Source organism: Mixophyes fleayi, chromosome 1 (assembly GCF_038048845.1).
Source record: "Mixophyes fleayi isolate aMixFle1 chromosome 1, aMixFle1.hap1, whole genome shotgun sequence".
Classification (NCBI taxonomy): Eukaryota; Metazoa; Chordata; class Amphibia; order Anura; family Limnodynastidae; genus Mixophyes; species Mixophyes fleayi.
The window spans coordinates 243,121,800-243,144,481 of NC_134402.1; the positions used below are offsets into that span (position 1 = coordinate 243,121,800).

At 40.5% G+C, this 22,682-nt stretch overlaps 1 protein-coding gene across 1 annotated transcript in view; it reads right to left on the bottom strand.

Annotated features, from left to right (window-relative positions):
- The window catches only part of PGM5 (phosphoglucomutase 5), a 156,846-nt gene extending 149,277 nt beyond the window's left edge, over positions 1-7,569 (bottom strand). Inside the window, exon 1 of the mRNA XM_075208554.1 lies at positions 6,864-7,569. Within this exon, the coding sequence (XP_075064655.1) occupies positions 6,864-7,121 (258 nt within the window). The 5' untranslated portion in view covers positions 7,122-7,569. The remainder of the gene's footprint in view (positions 1-6,863) is intronic.
- Positions 7,570-22,682: the final 15,113 nt, after the last annotated feature.

Sequence of the window (22,682 nt, forward strand, 5' to 3'; positions counted from 1 at the left end):
CCAAGAACGCCCCAGAGACAATCTGCAAGCGGTTAAGGTAGGACACCAAGTCGCACATGGATTGTTAGACTCTGGAACAGACCTGACTCTTCAACATCCAGCTCTAGTGAGCCCAGAGAACATTATTCCAGGGAAGACTATTGCTGTGCGAGGAGTTGGGAGCCTACATTCTGCACTACCCCTAGCCAGAGTATATCTGGATTGGGGATCTGGCAGAGGAATACGAGACGTTGGGGTACTAGATAATCTGCCTGCCACGGTATTGTTGGGGACTGATTTGGGAAGGATGCACGCTGCTTATATAAATGAAAGTGATGTCATTTCTGATGCACTGGTGAAAACTAACTCTTTTCTTCCTCAGGTGAACTCTGATGACCAGCATAGAATAAGCAAAAATATGTAATGAAATTTCATGTGCTGCTGAGAATACTCATACAGGTTTGCAGGTACCTGTGATGCAGAGGCAGGGCTTATTTGTCATAGTGTCTGATGATAGAGAGAATAACCCTTTATATCCCCTAGGTTGTGAATTTGATCAGGGCAAAATGTGTAAGATTGTGCCTAAATGTGATACCATATCTGCTAATGTTAGGTAAGCAGGTCAATTTACATGTACCCAATTCTAAAGATGTCACAAAGTGTGAAAATGTATCAAATGTATTAGCAGTAGTGACCCGGAGAGCAGCACAGAGGAGCTGTGCATTAACCCCAGAAAGTGTGGAGGGAAGTTCACTAGAAACTAATCCCCCTCCACCCCCCTCCCTCACTGTAGGAGCTGCAGATTCAGGCAGTGATTTGAATGAGCTGCCTCCTGCTGTGTGCAACACTGAGCTCAGAAATGCCACTTTCAAATCAGAACAAAAGACTGATCCCAGTTTATCTACAGTAAGGAGGAGAGTCCATCAGAACTTTTTGGAAAGTAAGGAAGATACTGGGAAAATGGCCTTTTGTACAGAGAGAAAAATGTCAAGAGTATGCATCCCGATGTAATTGCTGACAGGTAGCTAGTTGTACCTCAAACCTATAGGGTAGGGTTGCTGAAGTAGCCAATGAGATACCCCTAGCAGGACATTTGGGTGTTGCCAGAACTAAAGCTCGTTTGGTACATAATTTTTACTGCCCTGGCATGCTGACTGACATAGCCAAGTACTGTCACTCGTGCCATGTGTGCCAGGTTGTTGGGAAGTCTGGTGATGTGGGGAGGGCCCCTCTCATTCCCCTGCCCGTCATATCAGAACCCTTTGAGTGGGTTGCTGTGGATATTATGAGTCCCTTAGCCATTCCCAGTGGCTCAGGGAAAGAGTACATTCTCACTATAGTGGATTGTGCTACTAGGTACCCAGAAGTCGTACCTCTTTCCTCCATTCGCTCAGACAAAGTAGCAGATGCACTTATAAAAATTTTCTCCAGTCCTTAATGGGGATGGCACAGAGCAACCTGAAAGCTACGCAAGCAAAGCAGAAGCTGTAGTATGACCACAATGCGAGAGAACGCATATTTGAGGTGGGGCAAAAGGTACTGGTTCTGATCACTATGCGGCAGAACAAGTTGCAGGCTACCTGGGAGGCCCCTACACCATAGTACAGCGCATTAATGATGTCAATTATGTAGTGGCAAAAGACGAGGGCCAAGAGAGGCTGAAGGTATATCACATCAACATGCTCAAAGCTTATCATGACAGGGAAGCTTGTGTATTAGCTGTGTGTAGCTTGCCTGAAAGTGATCAGGAGTCTGACCCCTTGGTGGATTTAGCAGCTGTTGCTAGAGAGGGGGGGTCCTTAGCAGATGCTCACTGCAGTGTAGAGCTCTCTGACGATCAATTAGGATAGCTAGCTTACACACTAAGGGCTAGATTTACTAAGCTGCGGGTTTGAAAAAGGCGATGTTGCCTATAGCAACCAATCAGATTCTAGCTTTCATTTATTTAGTGCTTTCTACAAAATGACAGCTAGAATCTGATTGGTTGCTCTAGGCAACATCCCCACTTTTTCAAACCCGCAGCTTAGTAAATCTAGCCTAAGGCCTTATCGGTCTCATTTCACAGGGAAACCTGACAAAACACACTTAGTGTACACATCATGTAGACCAGACCAGACCCCCCCCCCCCCCCCCACCCTCAGACAGCCAGCATATCGTACTTCCCTAGATGTGCTTCAAGCCATTAAAAGGGAGATAGATGGGATGCTGCAGCTAGGGGTAATTCAAAATTCCTGCAGTTCTTGGGCTGCCCCGGTTGTACGAGTTCCCAAGAAATGTGGGGGCACCCGGTTCTGTGTAGACTATAGGAGGTTGAATGACGCCACAGTGTTTGATGCTTTTCCTATGCCTAGGATAGATGAATTGTTAGATCAGCTTGCCCAGGCACACTACATCTCCATTATGGATCTCAGTAGAGGGTACTGGCAGATCCCATTGTCACCCGAGGCACGTGAGAGGTCCGCATTTATCACCCCATTTGGGCTGTTTGAGTTTTTGGTCATACACTTTGGAACGAAAAATGCCCCTGTGTCCTTCCAGCGCCTGGTCATTGACCTGCTAGAGGGCCAGGAGGGACATTCAGCTCCCTACCTGGATGCGGTGTTCAGTCAGTCCATCTGAATAGTGTGTTATGCCGAATTACTGAGGTAGGTCTGACCATCAAGCCAGAGAAGCGCCAGCTTGGCATGCGTGAAGTGCAGTACTTGGGGGACCGTGTAGGGGGAGGTACCTGCCTCCCAGAGCCAGGCAAGGTAGAGGCTATCACGGCGTGGCTGACCCCTACCACGAAAAAAGCAGGTCATGTCTTTCTTAGGTACAACTAGATATTATAGAAAATTCGTGCCCCATTATAGTATGCTAGCCAAACCTCTGACTGACGTAACAAAAAAGAAATTACCACAGGTGGTTAATTGGACAAAGGATTGTGAAAATGCATTTACAGCTCGGAAATCTGCTTTGGCCTAGTCCCCTGTGCTACAGGCCCCAGATTTCAAACGGAGATTTATAGTACAGACCGACGCGTATAACTATGGACTAGGAGCTGTCCTTAGCCAGGTGACAGCACAGGGGGAGGAGCACCCCATCATTTTCCTAAGTAGAAAACTACTCCCCCGGGAGGTGGCATATGCTACCATTGAACTAGAGTGCCTAGCCATCGTATGGGCACTGCAAAAGCTACAGCCTTACCTGTATCAATGGGATTTCACCATTATTACAGACCCTAATCCACTAAGCTGGGTGAATAGAGTTTCTGTGGATAATGGGAAGCTGTTAAGATGGATCTTAATTTTGCAGCAATATAAGTTCACCATTTACCACCGGAAGGGTGCAGAACATGGAAACACAGATGGACTCTCACGCCAAGGGGCAGAAGTGGTGAATGGACAGGAGAGATAGTAACAGGTCACAGTTCTCCGTGCCCTAGGTTAGGGGGAGGTGTGACATAATGTAGTATATCTATGTATAACACTGTGAATATTTCATATACCCTTTCAAAGTGTATTTGGTTAACTGACCTGAGTCTGACCTAGGCAAGTTTCAATAGTCTTTTAAAAGTAGCCAGGCCCAGAGACAGATATCTGAGTAGTTTGGGTATGCAGAGGAGTTAGCCTTAGCCAGGCAGAAAGATCAGAAGTGAGAGATTCTCTGAGGTGCCCAAACATATATCTTAGTGATATATAATTTACCTCGGGAAAACTCTGTGTCATTTTGGGAATCAATCTGACTTAATTGAAAGTGTAAATTCCTAAGGTGGGGGTTAAAGAGACAACAATAAATGGATTAAAAATCCCTTGTATCAATAGTACAGTGTCCATTTCTTTGAGGAGGGTCTACCACAACTGAAATGTGCCATACTTCTCAATGTGTACTCCTCACATGCCAATTCCTGAACTTGTAAGTAGGGATTCTGGTTTTATTTCCTATTTTATTTTTTGAAACTTATATGCAGCCTATAGTATGTCTGTTTATTATCTTTTTGTAAATAAGCCTTGGAAATATTTTTCAGATTAAACATATTTAATCTAGCGTATTTCTCCGTGATTCTTTGCAAACTTACGAAGCCCCAAGGAGGCTCATGCTTCATGTGTATGTGATTTAAGTGTGAAACTTTAATAAGTGGTTTTGGTGAACCTAAGGACACCATAATAAATCCTTTGTGGTGGCAGAATAGGTGTATTCATTGTTAATTAACTAAGGTAACACCAGTCACGGCCAGCTGTTCAGATTGCTGTATCTGGGACAGGCTGACCATTCGTGACCCAAGGATTGAAATTAATTGTGTTTACAATGCTGTTGATAACAAATATGCCCCCAAAACATGCAGCATTTAAGTACATTTGGGGATATATTTATCATTGGTGGATACTGTAATTATTTTTCTTTATACCTGCAGATCGCATAGATACATAATGAAGTACTGGAGTTATTTACCAAGTCCCTCATGTCTTCCAATCACATACCAAAAATCCCCCTCCACTGCGATAGAGGAATGGGTTTCCTGCGGAAAACAGGTTAGGGCAGAAGAAATGACTGATATCTCCTGCGTTAACCCTTTGTTTAAATTGAACAGGAGCTGCCGGGGAAGGTGGGCGTGTGGGGACGGGGCTAAGAAAATTGCATCATCGTGGCCCTGCCCCTGCGATGTAATGACGCAAACTCTGCATTTTACAGAAGGGGGCTCGGTCAAATGCCGCGATTCCATGAAAATTGCGCCATTTTGGATCTAATTCTGCCAACTTCACTAGGAAGTGGGCAGATGCGGGAGGCTTACATACTGTCCCGGGACCTACCCGGAATCCGGAGTCTCCTGGACATTCTGGGAGATTCCCGGGAGAGTTGGCAAGTATTGCCATTCTCTGATGTTTGGACTATTGCAGTTTCATAAACAGACCCCTTGTTCTGAAAATCAGGGTTTCTAACTCCACTCTTCATATACCCTAAACCAGCCATGTTCTGAGGATTCTCATCTGAGGGATCACATGAGCAGCTAATATCTCAAGCAAACATATGTATTAATTTGCACAAGAGTAAAGCTTGTTGATATCAGGAATAGAGTTGAAAAAAACCTGCTTTATACCAGTTAAGGTTAATCTGCACTTTCACTCACAGATGCCACGGGCATAGTGAATAGTGAGGCTTACTTTACATACACAAAACAGTTCAAAAATATGTATTTCCACAAAATAGCATTTCCCAAACCTTGTGCCTCCTAATGACTTGACGTAAAGATGTTATTAGTTGGCAGCTAAAATGGTAGCATCTCTTAATCAACAGATCATGCTGCCACACAGGCTAGAATGGATGTCTCAAAATCTTAGCCACCAATTCCGGGTGCCGGAATGGATTTCTGAGTACTTTAACAATTCATTCCAGGTGCCGGAATGGGGCTCTGAATACATTATTCATCCATTCCGACTGCCTGAATAGGGCTCAGAGTACCCTGACCATCCATTACGGCTGCCGGAATGGGGCTCAGAGTACCTAAGCCATCCATACTGGGTGCCGGAATGGATGTTTGAGTACCTTAGCCATCCATTCCGGGTGCTGGAATGGATGTCTAAGTATCTTAGCGATTCATTCCACGTGCCATAATAAGGTTTTGTTTATATTAATCATCCATTCCGGGTGCCTGAATGGATGATTAATGTACTCAGAGCCCCATTCTGGCAGCCAGAATGGATGCTTAATGTACTCAGTCTTGGCTAAGGTACTCAAACCTCTATTCTGGATGATGAATGGATGATTAGGTTACTCAGAGACCCATTCCGGCAGCCAGAATGGATGGTTAGGGTACTCTGAGCCCATTTCCAGCAGCCGGAATGGATGAATAATGTACTCAAAGCCCCATTCCGGCACTTGGAATAGTTGTCTAAGATACTTACAGCCCATTTCTGACAGCCGGAATGGATGGCTAAGATATTGAGAAATCCATTCTGGCACCTGGAATTGATGGCTAAGGAAAGCAGACCTCCATTCCGGCAGCTGGAATGGATGGGTAAGGTACGCAATGCTCCATTTAGACATACATTCAGGTTGGTAGAACGGATAACTAGAATATACAGCTATGATATACAGAAATGTATATAACTATATTATGTGTGTGTATAAATATATATATATATATATATATATATATATATATATATATATATATAGTACAATATATATGCAGAATAATATATGTGAAATAGTTGTTCCACATATTAAAGAGAACATATCTGTGTAGCAGAACAGAATGCACTATATAGGGAGAGAAAACACAACAAGCTTCACTTAAGACACCAAGCAGCAGAGGACACTGCAGGGAGCCAAATCATTCCGGTGTTCCGGCAATTCCGGTTTTTACCCACACCCGTATACAATATACTGAAAATTACCAGCCATTAATAAACAAAATAGCTATGCTAACTGCAAAAGCTAATAATACCGCTATGAAATAATCACTGCAATAAATAAATAAATGCACATACATAAGTGATATTACAAAGTAATGTAAAATAATACAATCTATACCTTAACTCGGTAAAGAAGTACCCATCTCTCTATACAACTACAAATTGTCCAATTTACTTTGTTAGAAGCCCAGTCAGCTATAATACACATTTCTGATTTCACACCACTTTACACTGTAAATTTAATAGCTGGATTAGATTACTTTCAATATGTAAGTGCTCATGAAGTGTCAGCTCTTCTTTATCAAAAAAAACATCCTCCTTTTAATTGTGTTAGGATCTTTGTGGAAAGAGGCAATGTCACTGAACACTGACAACCTGCCAGTCAAGAAAATATTTCTGTCACCGTTGTGAAAGTCAATTGTAAAAACTTTTACATAGTTTTACCTACAAAAAAATTATCAACCAATCACCAAAAAAACCCTGGCTTACCCCATTGGCCGCTGCCATCTGTACAATGACCTCTGTGGCAGTCTTGCTGAAGTACCTGCCATCACTCCCCACCACCATGGTGCAGCCCTGGCGGTCCCGCAGGTCTATGGAGGACAACACGCTTTGGATGAAGTTCTGCAGATAGTTCCTCTTGCTTTCAAATACCGCTGTCGGCTTTCTAAACCCATTGCTCCCTGGTTTCTGATCATCATATGGGACCGTCTGGACAGTAACAACAGGAATAGGGTTCACCTCCATGGTTAGGTTTCCCTTCCAATGTTTCCCAGGTTTCTTCTCTACGTCACTTTTCTAGCTGTTTTGCAAGAGAAAAACAAGACGAAAGTCGGATAAGTGGTATCCCCAGAGATAGGGGGAATTCAGCTCCTCCCTGGCTGTGCACGTATGGCAGAAACTTGTTTCCTCTGAACTCTGTAGTACTGGAAATCTCTGTCTTCAGATGTATCAAGTGTTTCCTCTTGTCAGGATTTGTCAGTGCATTTAAACAATGAAAGTGAATGCAGTTGTGTGTGCGAGATGCACTCTGCCTAGGTTACATGAAGTGCAGTGTTCAATTTGTCTTCTATCTTTCCTTTGAACAGTTGTGATGTCTTTACAAGACTAAAACTGCAGATCACTCAGTGGTGAGTTTCCGAGAACCTACTGCCACCCCCCTTGTCGTTACTGTCTATCATCTCCCAAACCTTATTCCACAGGTCACCCTCCCACTCGTGAATCATGTGCCTGTACAATGCATAACAAATGCAAGAGGTTTGCCAAAAAAAACTGGGAGGGCTAAACCTTTGCAATCAACAGAAGCCTATGCCAAAAATAGCCCAGTGAAAAAAAGAAGCTGAGAATTGTTGTCCTTTGGCTGTGTAACTGGATGCAGTTTTGTGTGCTCTAACATTTGTTCAAGAGGATCAAGTCCTGTCAGCCTTTATGTAGCAAACATTTCATACAGTAGAGTGTTGAACGTTTGTTTAAGTATGATACCGGAGCACCAGCATAAAATACAAGTATGTGAATAATGTATTTATATAATCTGGTCATTAATCCGAGCATTTTTTCATACATATACAATTCACCTTAGAATAAGGGTTTAGTAAGACATTTTTAAGGTTAATTTAAAGGCTGGTTTAAATGCAAAATAGGTGTTTTGGCAATTCATCGGATCCATTGAATTCCCTAGGTCATAATCTGACAAGGCTATCTTCACACCTGCTGTCAACATGTTTCCAATGGACAACAAGCTACCTATAGTAGATTGTAAACTTGCGAGCAGGGTTCTCTTACCTCTCTGTCTGTATGTATTACCCAGTATTGTCTTATTAATGCTTGTTCCCAATTGTAAAGCGCTACGGAATTTGCTGGCGCTATATAAATGTTGTTGATGATGATGATAGTAAAAGTCTATCTCAGCAGGAGCTAGGAGAGCATCACCTGAATGCAGCAGGCATCAGGAGACTCTCACTGTCCCTACCAAGGTAGCCTATCTTCATAAAGGTAATGTGTTGTCCATCAAAAACACGCTGCTGGCATTATTCGTGACATACTTCCCTCATTATGGCAGACGTGGGTGAATTAGGATTAGGAGGATTGTCGGTGTCCAGGTAACTAATATTCTGCAATTATATTCATTTAATTGAATCTTTAACGACAGTTTAAAAATGGTAAGTGTGCAAGAAGGAGAGAATGAACATAAGCAAACGTTCATGTACAGATTGTGAACAATATGGAGATGATAATATAAGTCACTTAATTGGGCCACTACGTACAGCCAGGTCAACATTGTATGCACTATGGTATGAGTCTACTAATGTCTGGAATAGTGCATAAGGGAAGCAGCACCATTCATCCATAAGAAAATCTCTCAAATTTTGCCTGGTTGACGGTGGTGAGAAATGCTATCCTAGGTTTCATTATAATATATCCTATAAATGCTCATGTGGGTTCAGATCCTGTGACTGAGAAAACATAACATATAGATATTATCAACAATATATCTATGGATGAGGCTATCATCCTGGAAGTTACCCCACCTGTCAAGAAAGAAATGCTGTAACATGAAGATGACCACTCCGAACCAAGTATCGATTAGCATTGACCTTGCCTTCTAAGTGAACGAACAGCACCCAAACCATGACAGGAAAATGTGCCACACAATATTACGGAACCACCAGAACAATTCATAGTTGGAAACAAACACTGAGGGCTATAACATTCTTTAGATTGGAACCACAAGTGCACTTGTTCATTTTTTGAGAACACGATAAAGGATGAACTATCTGAATATGTCACCCTTCTCCACTACTCGATAATCATTGCCTGTGCTCTTTGCACAGATATCACAATCCTGGTATATGCACTTCCGCCCACTAGTGCCCTTTGCTGAAGATGTTTTTCGCTTAGAGTTCCATGCTGTGATCATCAGCAAGTTAAAGTGTCTTGATCACTGAACTCATTCCAAATGCTCTTCAACAAACACCCCTCTTTCAAAGTCACTGAGGTCCTTGCAGCCATGCTATCCCTAATTCTAGGAAACCACAAAAGTCCAACAGTTTTATTCTTGATCGTTACCATGCTGAAAAAATATCTGCTTGATTAACTCATTAGCCACAGCCATGTGGAAGCTCTTGCATTCATTATACTTAGTGTTTGTCCACTAACTATATGTCATTATGTGCAGAAATTGTGTTATGTAGATGAAAAAGCTAATCTGGTTTAATATTCCTCTGTGGTCCCCTGTGACATGCTCACTGGAAGGTGAACGTGAAAGTTTGTAAAAATTGGGATTACCATTATAAATGCAATATCACAGTGCAGGGCAACATACAACTGTAGATGTTAAACTTCCCTTTTCATTTATATCAATGACTTATTTTACACCCTTTCCCTGTCCACTGTGAATGAACGATCGCTTCTGAACGTGCCACCAGCGATGATATCTTCACGGTGTGGTGTGAATTGGCACAACTTTAAATGAGACTCATCTTCGCCACCAGCCAACTAACTTGCAGTTTGTGTGGGAAAACCATTTGCAACTGACTGAGCAGCATACTTTGCATTGTCTTTATTTTTTTTTATTTTTATTTGAAGATCTGTCTTGGAATTCCATTTGGATTGAAAGAAGATCCGGTTTGGATTTCAATGTGAATTAAAACATTTTGGGTTAAATATTCACTTGGATTACAAACTAAGGACATTTCCCAATGGATTACAAATTACAGGCCTTCCCCGTTGCATTACACATTTTCCCTAAAAGAAAATATGGGGGTAGATTTACTAAACTGCGGGTTTGAAAAAGTGGAGATGTTGCCTATAGCAACCAATCATATTTTAGTTATCATTTATTTAGTACATTCTACAAATGACAGCTAGAATCTGATTGATCGCTATAGCAACATCTCCACTTTTTCAAACCAGTTCACCAGTTTAGTAAATATACCCCACAGTGTTGGTTTTACTTGAATTACACATTTTCTACCATTTGGATAGTGTTTATGTTTTATTTACGTTTTATGCTATATTTGTACACTAGACAGAGGTTTTGGGACCCTCATAGCCGTAACTTAGAATTCTAGCACCTGTGCATTCTACAAATGACAGCTAGAATCTGATTGATCGCTATAGCAACATCTCCACTTTTTCAAACCAGTTCTCCAGTTTAGTAAATATACCCCATGGTGTTGGTTTTACTTGAATTACACATTTTTTACCATTTGGATGGTGTTTGTGTTTTATTTACGTTTTATGCTATATTTGTACACTAGACAGAGGTTTTAGGGACCCTCAGAGCCGTAACTTAGAATTCTAGCGCCTGGGGCGAGAAAGACAAATGCCGACCCCCTAGCATTCAATTTTAACCAAATGAACCTAAAATATTCCTAAATTGCGCCCCCCCTTCAGCGTTGCGCCCTGGGTGATCACCCCTGCCGCACAGCCCTAGATACGGCCCTGGGGACCCTTAGCAGCTTACTGGGACTACTGGGTTTGCAAGGTTGCCACTCTGGGGGGTCATAATATACATCATTATCTGCTAACCGCAGCCTGCTGGTTTCTTGGGCTTCGCCACACACATAGGGCCAAGTCTCGCTCTAAGCAGTCTGAGTTTGGTTCCACTATGGGTTTTCTGGTTAATAGGGCCTATATTCTTTGTGACTGTGTAGTACAATATTTAAGACTTTTTATTTGTACTACATTTGATACACTATGCAAAGTCACCTATATACTGTCCAAGATTGTTTTATACATCACCTCATTTGTTAAAAATGTCATAACAAATGCAGGGTTTATAAAAAGTAATCACCTCTAAAAAGAATTCTAGAGTGCTTTCTGTGGAAAAAGTCATTGTGATATACACAGGTATAGAAAAGCAGTGCATTAAAAGTAATACATAGTTAAACAAATGACATGGTTTTTAATCCATATAATCTTATCAGCTGATTTGTATTAAACAGATGTACCTTTGGCTGAAAGTGATTGCATGCATGTATGTTCAACATTTGGCATACCTCCCTGTACAACAAATTTGCGTGTCTCCTAATCTGGCTAGTTTCAGTTGTCTGCTGATGCTTTCATAGGCAAAGCTAAGTCACAAAGCACCCATCCAGTGTTTTCATCTCATGTATTAATAACACTGGCATATGGAACAGAAACAATTAAGTGCAAATGCCTTTCAAAAGAGTTAATCTGCTATACAATATTTTCAGGGCTAGTTCAAGGTGAAGATGACTAAGGCAGTGTACTTAGACACTGAGAATGGAAGGCTACAATATGCACCTCATGTTGGTACAAGGTCGTTTTATTTGATGCTTTGACTTGGGAATATTCTACTCAGTTTACAGTCGGGAACTGAGGACGACATTCAATGCAATGGTCATATAATGACAGTCATGTAACAGCTGAACTTTTCTAGAGTTCCGGCAGTTTGTACATTGAATATCAACAGTCAGTGCAACACATTTGCAGCTTCCCATGTTTGTCTAATAAATCCATTGCACACAATTGCTCTCAATGATCAAGGGCAGGTGAGTGTAGGGTGTAACAAAAGGTGCTTTACCAGGCAAAATCTTATGCTTACTAAATTAAATAAATAACTAATTATTTCAGCAAAATCCTTCTTGCTGAGCAACTAGAAATAGGAGCAACTGATCATACCCCAATGTAGTTATCTGGATTTTCCATACGGACCAATCTATATCACATCCGATCCAGATGACATTTTGATTGGAACTGGTGATTATATTTTGTGTGCTTGTTGCAAATAAGGTAATTATGTAGAAACATTCAGGGCCTCAGTCATTAAGGAAAGTAAGGCAAAAAAAAGGAGTAAATGCTCTCTGTGACAAACCATGTTACAATGCAGGGGTTGCAAATTAGTTTATTATTGTACACGTAAGTTAAATACTGGCTGTTTTTCATGTAGCACACAAATATTTGATAGCTTTATTGTTACATTGAAATTTAAACTTGATCTAGGTCATGCCCTACCCCAGCTATAAATCTGTCCCCACATTTTAAGTTTGTCCCCTGTTCCCTCCAATGCAACATGGTTTTGCCCAGGTGCAAAGTTACTCATTTTTATGCTTTGCTCTCCTTAATAACTCAGGCCCTCAATGCTCAGGAGTAGATCAGATTCTCCAGATCAGAAAACTACCTATCATTAGCACCCCACCAAAACATTGATATAATACAAAGTTATTTGTGTTAAGACTCAAGACCATAAATGCACCGTTCTTACCTACATGCAAAATCTAGATTTTGTTTTGTGGAACAAGATCATGTACGTAGGATAAATAAGTGGAAAAGGCTCATTTACAGCCGCTCGCTGTTTTGTGGTGATTGCATTCTGAATTTTATTAGTACTAAACAATAAGGAGTCACCCTATACTTTCAGATATTTTTTGCACATTTTAGTTGCACTATTATGGAAGGGCTCACTTATAGGCACATTTTGAACAACATAATGAAAGCATTCAAACACAGTTGTGTAGTAAAGACAGTCCTGATGTCCCCTTACTTTCATGACTAAGTTATCGGGGCATAATAAATTGTTTGAATATCCCGCCGCGTTAAAACTATTACGGTACTAGTAAGTTAGATTTCAGGTCGTGGCTCAGAGAGCTGCGACCTGAAATCCAACGAGAAAACTACCGTAATAACGTTTTTTTCTCACACTATTACCGTGATAACGGTAATAGTGCACGGAGCACGAGATTTTCTGCGTTTCCGCTGACAATTGAATATGCCCCATAGAGTTGGGAAAACGTAACAGTATTTAGGAGTAAAAATTAAACTTTGAAGTGGCATTTTATTTTTACTGTTTCCTCTATGCATATTCTAGATGGAACTGCAATCCCACAAAAGTTGACACTTAATGATTTTCCAAAAACTGGGAGAGGAGCGTGCACACCATCATCTTCAATGTAATTAGCAACTGACTACAAGCTCCAAAAAGCTAAGCTATTTTGAGCTTGGCAAATTGACTCCAATGAGCATCTCCATAGAAAATTAAGAGGATTGTGAAGTTTCATTTAGTTAAATCAGGAGTTATCTTCAATAACTTGTGCTTTAGCTTATTATTAAATATCCCCAATATTTGCCTTAATTATGTAGAAACAGTAATGTCCCCATGATTTCAGGCAAATAAATGCTTGAAAAACAGACCCCAATGAAATATATGCATCTGCTCTATGTATATAATGTAGGTATACTGTAGGTAAGTGCAGGTTTTTCATGGTGGAATCACCCTATGAAGATCAAGCACTTATATCAGATTGTCTGGGGGAAACATTCTAGACAGAAACCTTTAAATACTGGCCTGTAAAGCTGGTTATTATAAAAGCAAAGGCTTTAAAATAGATGCATTGTTATGCTTAGCAACCATTTTCACTCGATGGGTTTTAGAGAGCTAATTCTGGGCAGTAATGCAACTTAACTTCTTTCTTCATTTCTTTTTCTGCTTCTCTGCAGTTGTACGGACTCCAGTACTCATTGTATATCTCTCAAAAGAATGTGACAAACACTTACCCAGTTTGAGAGAACATCCACTGCTGCCAAGAAATCAACATGCCTGCAGTTGCTGATATATTAGAGGAAGACGCTCACTGTGTAATGTGAAATGGCTTACACTTCCCTATATGGCTTCTAAATTTGTCAGTGCAGGGAAACAGTTTTTTTAACAGGATTCATCCCAATTTGCAACTGAGAACGCAATTTAGAGATGAATTTTTACTATTTTGAGCAACATATATCATGCCCAACTTGATACATAAGATTATCAGGCAATACAATCTGCAGAGTTCTATTTGAAAACACACCCTGCCATTCTTTTGTATTTGCACTTACATGATATTCTGATTAAACTTGGCAAGAGTATGTGATGTTTGCTCCAGGTTGGCAGAGAGTTTAAATGCCAAGTGGGAGTAGGTGTTCTCATCATTCAGAGGTTCCAAATGTAATGACTGAGGCCCCAGGCTTTGAAATTTTAGTACGAGGCATATAAAGGCACAAACAAATGTGAAAGACACACACACACACACACACACTCACACAATCATCTAAAGCTTAGGGAGGCTGTGTCACATTGCTTGCCGCTGTCCCCAACTGGAGTTAAGCAAACCTGTAGTGATTTGATTAGTTGGCCTGTTGACCAGATGTGAATGGTGCCCCTGGTGGCCATAGTTGTGATAACAGTCAGTACTCTTTGCCCCAACTAGCTGGTGGGTACGGGCAACCAATACCAAAAGACAGACTCTTATGCAGTGGTGTGGTGCAATGCAAATTAAATTGGGCGCCATGCCATCTCAGTTCAAACAGAAACAGACTTTTTTTTATCTCCTCTCCTCCAGCACAAAAAAAGCATAGCTGTTGCAGATAAAGGTTGCATGACCACTTCAACTCCTCCTGCTCCCACTTGCAGCAAAAACAATACTTCTTGCAATTCGCACACACAATGTTATAGGGACAGGTATTTCACAGCATCCATCAGAGCATATCATATAGTCCAGAGGGTCTTTCACCTCATTAGTGCACACGATTCCCTACCGCAGGGACCCTCTTTTCCAACTTTCAGCCACCTCTGTCGACACACACAGACACCCCCCCCCTTGTGGTGTGGGGGTACTTTTCCCTACTGTTGCTGTATGGAATGGTTCCCCACTAACGAGGGACCTTCTTTCATTACTCTCATGATAGCTGAGAATGACTGTAAAGGGAACACTTCCAGATTATTTTATCCAGGGGCTCTCTTCTCTTCCTGTTGTCATACAAATGTTCCTTTGTGGCAGATGCCACGCACTTGCCCCTAGCCAGGATCACGATATGCCACTCCATGCTTCACTCTTACAGGCACACTCCTCCAGGCAGCATATTCAAAACCTCTACCATCCATATACCCTTTGTAGTGGGGGACTCTCCCCCTCTTGTCCACTGCCATACAGGTGCCTCTTCTAGAATACCCCTAAAGGTAGGGATACCCCTCAGCAACCCTACTCCTCACTATGAGGCTATCTAATGCCCTTAGGAACTTGGAGCTGTTATTCCCTTTACTGGGGTTGGGAAATGGCACCTCAAGGCACTTTCCACACCCTTACCTCTCTCTCTCTTTCTTTTTCTAGATGGGAGGTCTTCTATTGCCTGCACTGGTCTTCTTCAATGCCGCCCCCCTATCATCTCTTGCCGGGGACCCGGAACCACCTCCTCCTTTCCGGGTCCCGGCTAAAAAATGACTTCCTCTAGGGCGGGAACCCAGGTGCATATGCGCTACGTTGTTGTTCACGCCGCCTATTACGCGGCCGTCCGTGTGATCAAGTGGGAACATCCACACAGTGACGTGGCCGCACGTATCACCGGCTGTGTAGCTACAACCATTTATCATCATAATCATCATCAACATTTATTTATATAGCGCCAGCAAATTGCGTAGCACTTTACAATTGGGAACATACAGTAATAAAACAATACTGGGTAATACATACAGTCATAGAGGTAAGAGGGCCCAGCTCGCAGGCTTACAATCAATGGGACAATGGTAGTTTGATACACTAGGGTAACTGCTACATCATATTGCATATTGATCCAGCTAGATAGCAAAGGTAAAGGTACTTAGTGGGCTTTATGATCAGTCACACAACAATGTTGGTCATCATCATCATTTATTTATATAGTGCCACTAATTCCGCAGCGCTGTACAGAGAACTCGTTCACATCAGTTCATGCTCCATTGGCGCTTATAGTCTAAATTCCCTAACATACACACACACACAGACAAAAACAGAGAGACTAACGTCAATTTGATAGCAGCCAATCAATCTACTTTTATGTTTTTGGATTGTGGGAGGAAACTGGAGCACCCAGAGGAAACCTACGCAAACACGGGGAGAACATACAAACTCCACACAGATAATGCCATGGTCGGGAATTGAACTTATGACCCCAGTGCTGTGAGGTGGAAGTGCTAACCACTAAGCCACCATGGTGTCCCGGGTTCTTGTCTTGTGGTCACAGAGTTGTTGTCTTGTGTTAACTGTGTAGGGTGGTAATAGGGTAACCTAAGGAGATTAAGATGGTAGTTGAGGAATATTATAAGCTTGATTGAAGAGGTGGGGTTTCAGAGAATGCTTGAAGGTTTAAAGACTAGAGGAAAGTCTTGTTGTGCAAGGGAGGGAATTTCACAATGTGAGTGCAGCCCGAAAAAAAGTCCTGTAACTGTGATTGGGAACATGCAATGAGAGTGGAAGAGAGACACAGATCTTGTGCAGGACAGATTTGTCAAAGTGTTCAGCTTCTCCTTTATTTGGTACGCTGTTCATCCTGCCATAACCAGATTGTGATTTTCATCATCGTCATCATCATCATTTATATAGCACCAACATATTCCGTAGTGATTTTGTATTGTTCTACCTCAGACTTTATCCTGGACCTGACTCTGCTTTTTTTTATACAGTGCTCCATCTTCAGTCTCAGGGCTCCACTATTTATTTGCAAATGTGTGTTTGTATAAAAATATCTTTCAGCTACTCCTGACCCCTTCACAAATCGTTACAAAGACCCAGTTAATCATAACAAATGGTAAAAAAAGGGATTAAAAGTTGTCATGCAGAGCAAAACAAAAAAGTTAAACTTTCTACTAAAACTACTCCTAAAAGTACATTAAACGGACATGCCGGCATAGAGAGGACCAATTGTCCCCAACCCCGGACTGGTCCTCCACCATAACTGAAAAGGATGCTGAAATCCCGTGAGCAGGCACAAATAGTGAATGCGGCCCCTGAATGGAAAGAACAAGCAGATGAACCATTCAGGAGCGTCCTTTACTGCACAAATTTAATCCTGCAGTGCTGCCGGCTCTCTTCTCTCAAGGACATTAGGTGCATTACTTTAATGGTGGAGGTCCAGACTGGACACTCTGCTAAATTGTACATGGGAAGGCTATTCCCAGATCCATCTGTGAAATATTGTGTATGATTATCTCTTAAATGTCACATTGTCAGTGGTAGGTATGCCTATGTTATCTATTATATTATATGTGCAGCAGATTGGAATTTGAGAAGAAATAAGCTAACGCTCGGTTAATCCCATATTTTAAATGGTACCAGCTGCACCAGCAACACTTCTTGTCATCTCAGTTTCAGAAAGTAAATTCAAGATCTAGTAATAGAAACCAAGGGATACAAGAGTCCATGAATTCAGAGTTGTGGTACTCCTATTGACAAAGAGTAAAAGGTTTTTTGGACTAAAGGGCTAGAAATAAATACAATAATTTCAATGAAGTGTGTAAGCAACATATTATTTACAAAGATTGCAATGTACCAGTAAAACTGCCAATACATAGCATCAAATTCTCACCGCTTGAAATGCTGGTGGTAACAAAACACACAAAGTGAAAAAATAAATAAAAGTAACAATCATTAAATTAATTAGCACTTATAGTAGCAATATGTAGAATTTCATAACATAATGGTAATTGAGCATTATTAGTATCTCACATTACTTGTTGCCCGGCCCCTCAACCAAACTCACCACACTCGGAATCAATGCTACGATGTAAAATAAGTTGTTATAAATGAAAAAAATACTAATGCTGGAACTTCTACTACTTCTAATTTCTTATGTCCTGTGTTGTTTTTCGGAGCTTTTGAAATAACAAATGAGCTCTCTCAATATGTAAACAAGGCTTCATATAGGTACTATTGCCACAAAACATAAACTAGAGATTTTTCATGTAGTTGTTAAAGAAGTTTGAACGTTTAAGCGTAGCGTATTAACTAACCTCAGTCAGCAATGTACCATTAATAGGAATTGCTCATGTAATCAGAGGAACATGGTAGAAGCTACACTCTTTGGCACCAATATTAGTGATTCAGGCAGTCATCTAATGCCACAGCTTAGTGAGAATGAGTCATGAATGACAGCCTTTATAGCTTGGCACCGTCGATCAACCTGTGGTTTAAGCATGTATGTCTTACACAGCTTAATTTAGCACGATCTTTACATCAGAAGATAACTATAGCATCATAAGGCCTAATAATAACTGAAGTATGTCATTTGTCAAGAGAGTTGCATTGAAAGATTTAAAAGTGTTCATAAAAATAGTGTGTATAGGTGGCTATGCTAAGTAGTGAATTACTTAAGGTATACTTAGTGTAATTTAAGAAAATATATCTTAAGACATTTTTAAAAATAATTGCACACATAATAATGTTCTTTTGTAATTTGGGTTGGGGTCTATTTTGTACACATCATTTATTGAAAGCTGTATTTCTTTCAAATCTTCTTTATTTCTTTTTTTCTGTCTATATTCTATTATAGCCACTAACTAGTAACATTTTATTGAAAATTGAAATAACTCATTACTTAATAGATATCTCCCAAAATTCCTGAATTGCACATCTGGACACTTTAATCCATATTCCTAGACCTCATCCCAAATAACAAAACCACTATCCTTTTTGAAACGGTGACCATGTTCTGAAAAAAGTGGATTGTTTGGGGGTATGTTTTATATTCTCATCATCAATATCCTAAAATTGCTTAATATTTCTCTAACTAAAGCTGTCTGCAGACAACTTTATAATTTTACACATGTGGAAAATGAGAGGTAGCATGGACTCCTTCTGCCAAGTTCCTGTACAAAGGGGAGGACGTGCTGCTATTTGAGTGCAGGCACCTTTTCTTAGGAACAGTTATCTCGGGTTAATTAGTAATATTGAATGAGATGGCTACAAAAATGAGTCCAAAAAGGTGAAATAAAGGAAAGCTAGTCAGTTATTCCCTTTCATGCTGTTATAGCACCATGTTTAACTCCAATCTGTACAGAGCATTTCTGATAACGGGACAGACAGTCTTCTGTGCACTTTCTCTACTCTCCTCCCCCATTTCATTGTGATGAGCGATTCAAAATAGAGAAGCTCAGACAATTCAATGGACAATAAAATAATTGACATAATTATTTAGCTATAAACAGTTCAGTTATTTAAGGTACCGTATATACTCGAGTATAAGCCGACCCGAATATAGCTGAGGACCACAGAAAACTGGGGAAACTTATTGACTCGAGTATAAGCCGAGGGGGGGATTTTCAGAATAAAAAATGTGCTGAAAAACTCGGCTTATACACGATTATATACTCGAGTATAAGCCAACCCGAATATAAGCTGAGGACCACAGAAAACTGGGGAAACTTATTGACTCGAGTATAAGACGAGGGGGGGCTTTTTCAGCATAAAGAATGTGCTGAAAAACTCGGCTTATACACAAGTATATACGGTATGTTCTTTAGCAGAGTAATATACAGGATGTGATATATGTTAATTTCATATAATAGGTTAAATTGGTGCTCCAATTAGGGAGTTGCTCTCTACTTGTAGTATATCTTTAGATGTTCATCCCCTAGCACCATTACTGTTACCTGACATAAGCCACTAAATCGTACTCTTTCTTACTTTAGAGGACAGAAGGTTTTCAGCACTCAAGACATGGGCTTGGTGACTGAACTGGAATGAGGAATTGATTCATTGGACAATAGCAGCAGTCATTCTGTCAGGTGCTAATTGGCTCCAGTACCCTGACTGTACTCTACTATCTGAAGTAGAGAAAAAAATTAATATAATAATGTCTGATTTTAAAATGTGTTCTCTTAATACACATTCAGTTAGACTTATTGCAATATAAGGTGATTGGGCCAAGATCCACCCCTAGCGCCACGCCATATGATATCATAATACAGTGCCTGTGTTATGCCCATTTGATTATTCTACATGCTCAGGTATAAACAGCTATAGGCAGATATAATTCTCAAATTCCTTACATAGACATGGAATTTATATTCTCTGTAAAATTAGAAAAATTCTGACTTTGATAACCCCATGTACAATCTCCAGCGATCAATAAAGAATAGCCAATATCAGGTTAGCTAACTATAATGACATTAAATGTATCTTGTCTTTTAGTACTAGTCCAAAAGGTTGAAGCTTATTTTTATAAATACAGAACAATCTATATTTTCACAATCATGTCAAAGTGAACTCTCATATAGATACAAGTATTTTACCTTTAATGTTCCTTTGATTTGAGAAAATTAACATATGTGTCTGTCATTAAAGTACAAAAGTTGTTATATGAGGCAAAAATAAGCAAAATGCATATTACAGCAATTATCTACTCCTCAAAGAGCTTACAAAATATACAATGCCTATGAGAAACTAGGACATTTATAATTAGAACAGGCTGCAGGAGAGTTACAGGAGTGTGCTTCCGATACATTATGGGCCTTATTTATTAAGAAACGTAAGTCCATTTACATGTCGTATTTTGTGTATTTTCACTCTGCACATGCATGAACCCGAAACATATGCTAAAGAACAGACCTTATGTTCGCCCATAAATTACACTTCTGATTGGCTCTGATTTGAAGGGCGGAACGGAGAGTGGAAGGGACATATGCAAGTTGTCAATGTAGAGTAAGGGTGTGCCAAGGTCGAGCACACGCAGCAGCGTCCAATTCAAGCTAAGGTACGTGGTTTTCAGTGGTGTCACTTGCAGCAGCTCAGGTCAGGTGTAAGTGCCGACCACATTGACATGTTCACTACACTCATCTGCATCAAATGCAGTGGCAATGCCATGGACACTCCAGCCTAGCACAGAGCCAGTAAGGGAAATGCTCTATGCTTATGGTTTCAAGTCATGCACAAGACTAAGGGACTTCTATAAGTTAGCTTCATTTTATTAGAGCATTGGTTTCCACTGCAGCACGACATGAATTGTCCATCGTATGGCTTATTCCTGGGTACCACCATAACAGTGACCAAGAGGTGTTCCACTGGTGCCTGCAGAGCTACTTGGAAGCAAGTGCAATTATATCATACAAAATGTGCGCATGGAGGTACATACACTGCTCTAAATGACCACTTATTTGTAACTAGCACTATGGGAGATTTAAAAAAGAAAAATACATTGTAGAGTGTCCAATTACATTTAATTTTACACATTTGAAAGCAGTTGGACTAAATAAGCCATAACTTGATGCATATTGGAGAACACCATTGCCTCGTTCCAAGATGACCAGATATTAGATTTTGGTACAGGTGACATTGAGGGTCCATATAGGCAAAAAAACATGTAAATGACAAAGCACCATCAGAGAATTCTCATCAAAATTCAATAAATAGTTTCCCCATCAATAACTGCTTTTTAGCAGTACATAGTAAATTACTAATACTCACAGATGTGTTATTGTAATTTGGGAGCTTAGGGTTAACCCCTCGGTGATAGACGATTTTGCCGTGGATCTCTGCCAGAAAACACGCCCACCATATTAACAAGCAAGCCATGCCCGCGTTATTATTATCTATTATTTAAATAGTGGCAACATATTATGCAGAGAACATACTTCCCAACTGTCTCAGCTTTTGTGCGGGACGTTCCGCTTGTGTGCTGCAAAAGGGGCGGTGTGAACCAAAAGCGGGTGAGGCTTTACATAAATTTACACATTTGTAGGCTGCATTTGGTTGGAAAGGGGGCTTATTTTGTCCCGACTTTGTGATTCTAAATGTTGGGAGGTATGAGAGAATGTTTAATAATTCACATTAGTGTCTGCCCCAGTGGATTTTACCTTTTAAATTAAATTCATGCAGTAGCACTGCACTGTGAGACACCTGCTAAGGACAGGCACTGGATTACCGGGTGCAGGGGTGGATGTTATGTTACATAGCACCATATCACAAATGCACTGTAACCAATAGGGGGTTTCCCATTCAGAATGTCATCTGCGGAAGCATTTGATGCCTCAAGCCCTGGTTATAAAACCAACCAAAATGTAAGTATGTCAGCACTGTTTCTAAAGCACTTACATTAAATTATGTGTACGCAATCACTAACTGTAGCACAGGGAGTACTTGCTGTGTATAGCAAAACTACATTTTCTCACTGTCTTTAAAAGTATATAAGCAGCGCTATCTGCTGGTAGAATATGAGAATTACCTTGCAATTGTCCTTGTTTTAGAGATTGGTATACTGATTAAACTTTATTTTGTCTAATACTAAGATATTCTATGGAGATATATATAAAAAGAATGGAAGCAATTAACAAATTCCTCCCACTAATCTCAGTGATTCAAATATACCAATCGCCTAAATGTAAACTAGTTAGAGGGCTTAATGGAAAATACACCTAGGGCCTGATTCATTAAGGTTCTTAAATGAAGAGGATTCTTATTTCAGTCTCCTGGACAACACCATGTTACAATGGAAGGGGTGCAAATGAGTGTTCTGTTTTGCACATAAGTTAAATACTGACTGTTTTTTCATGTAGCACACAAA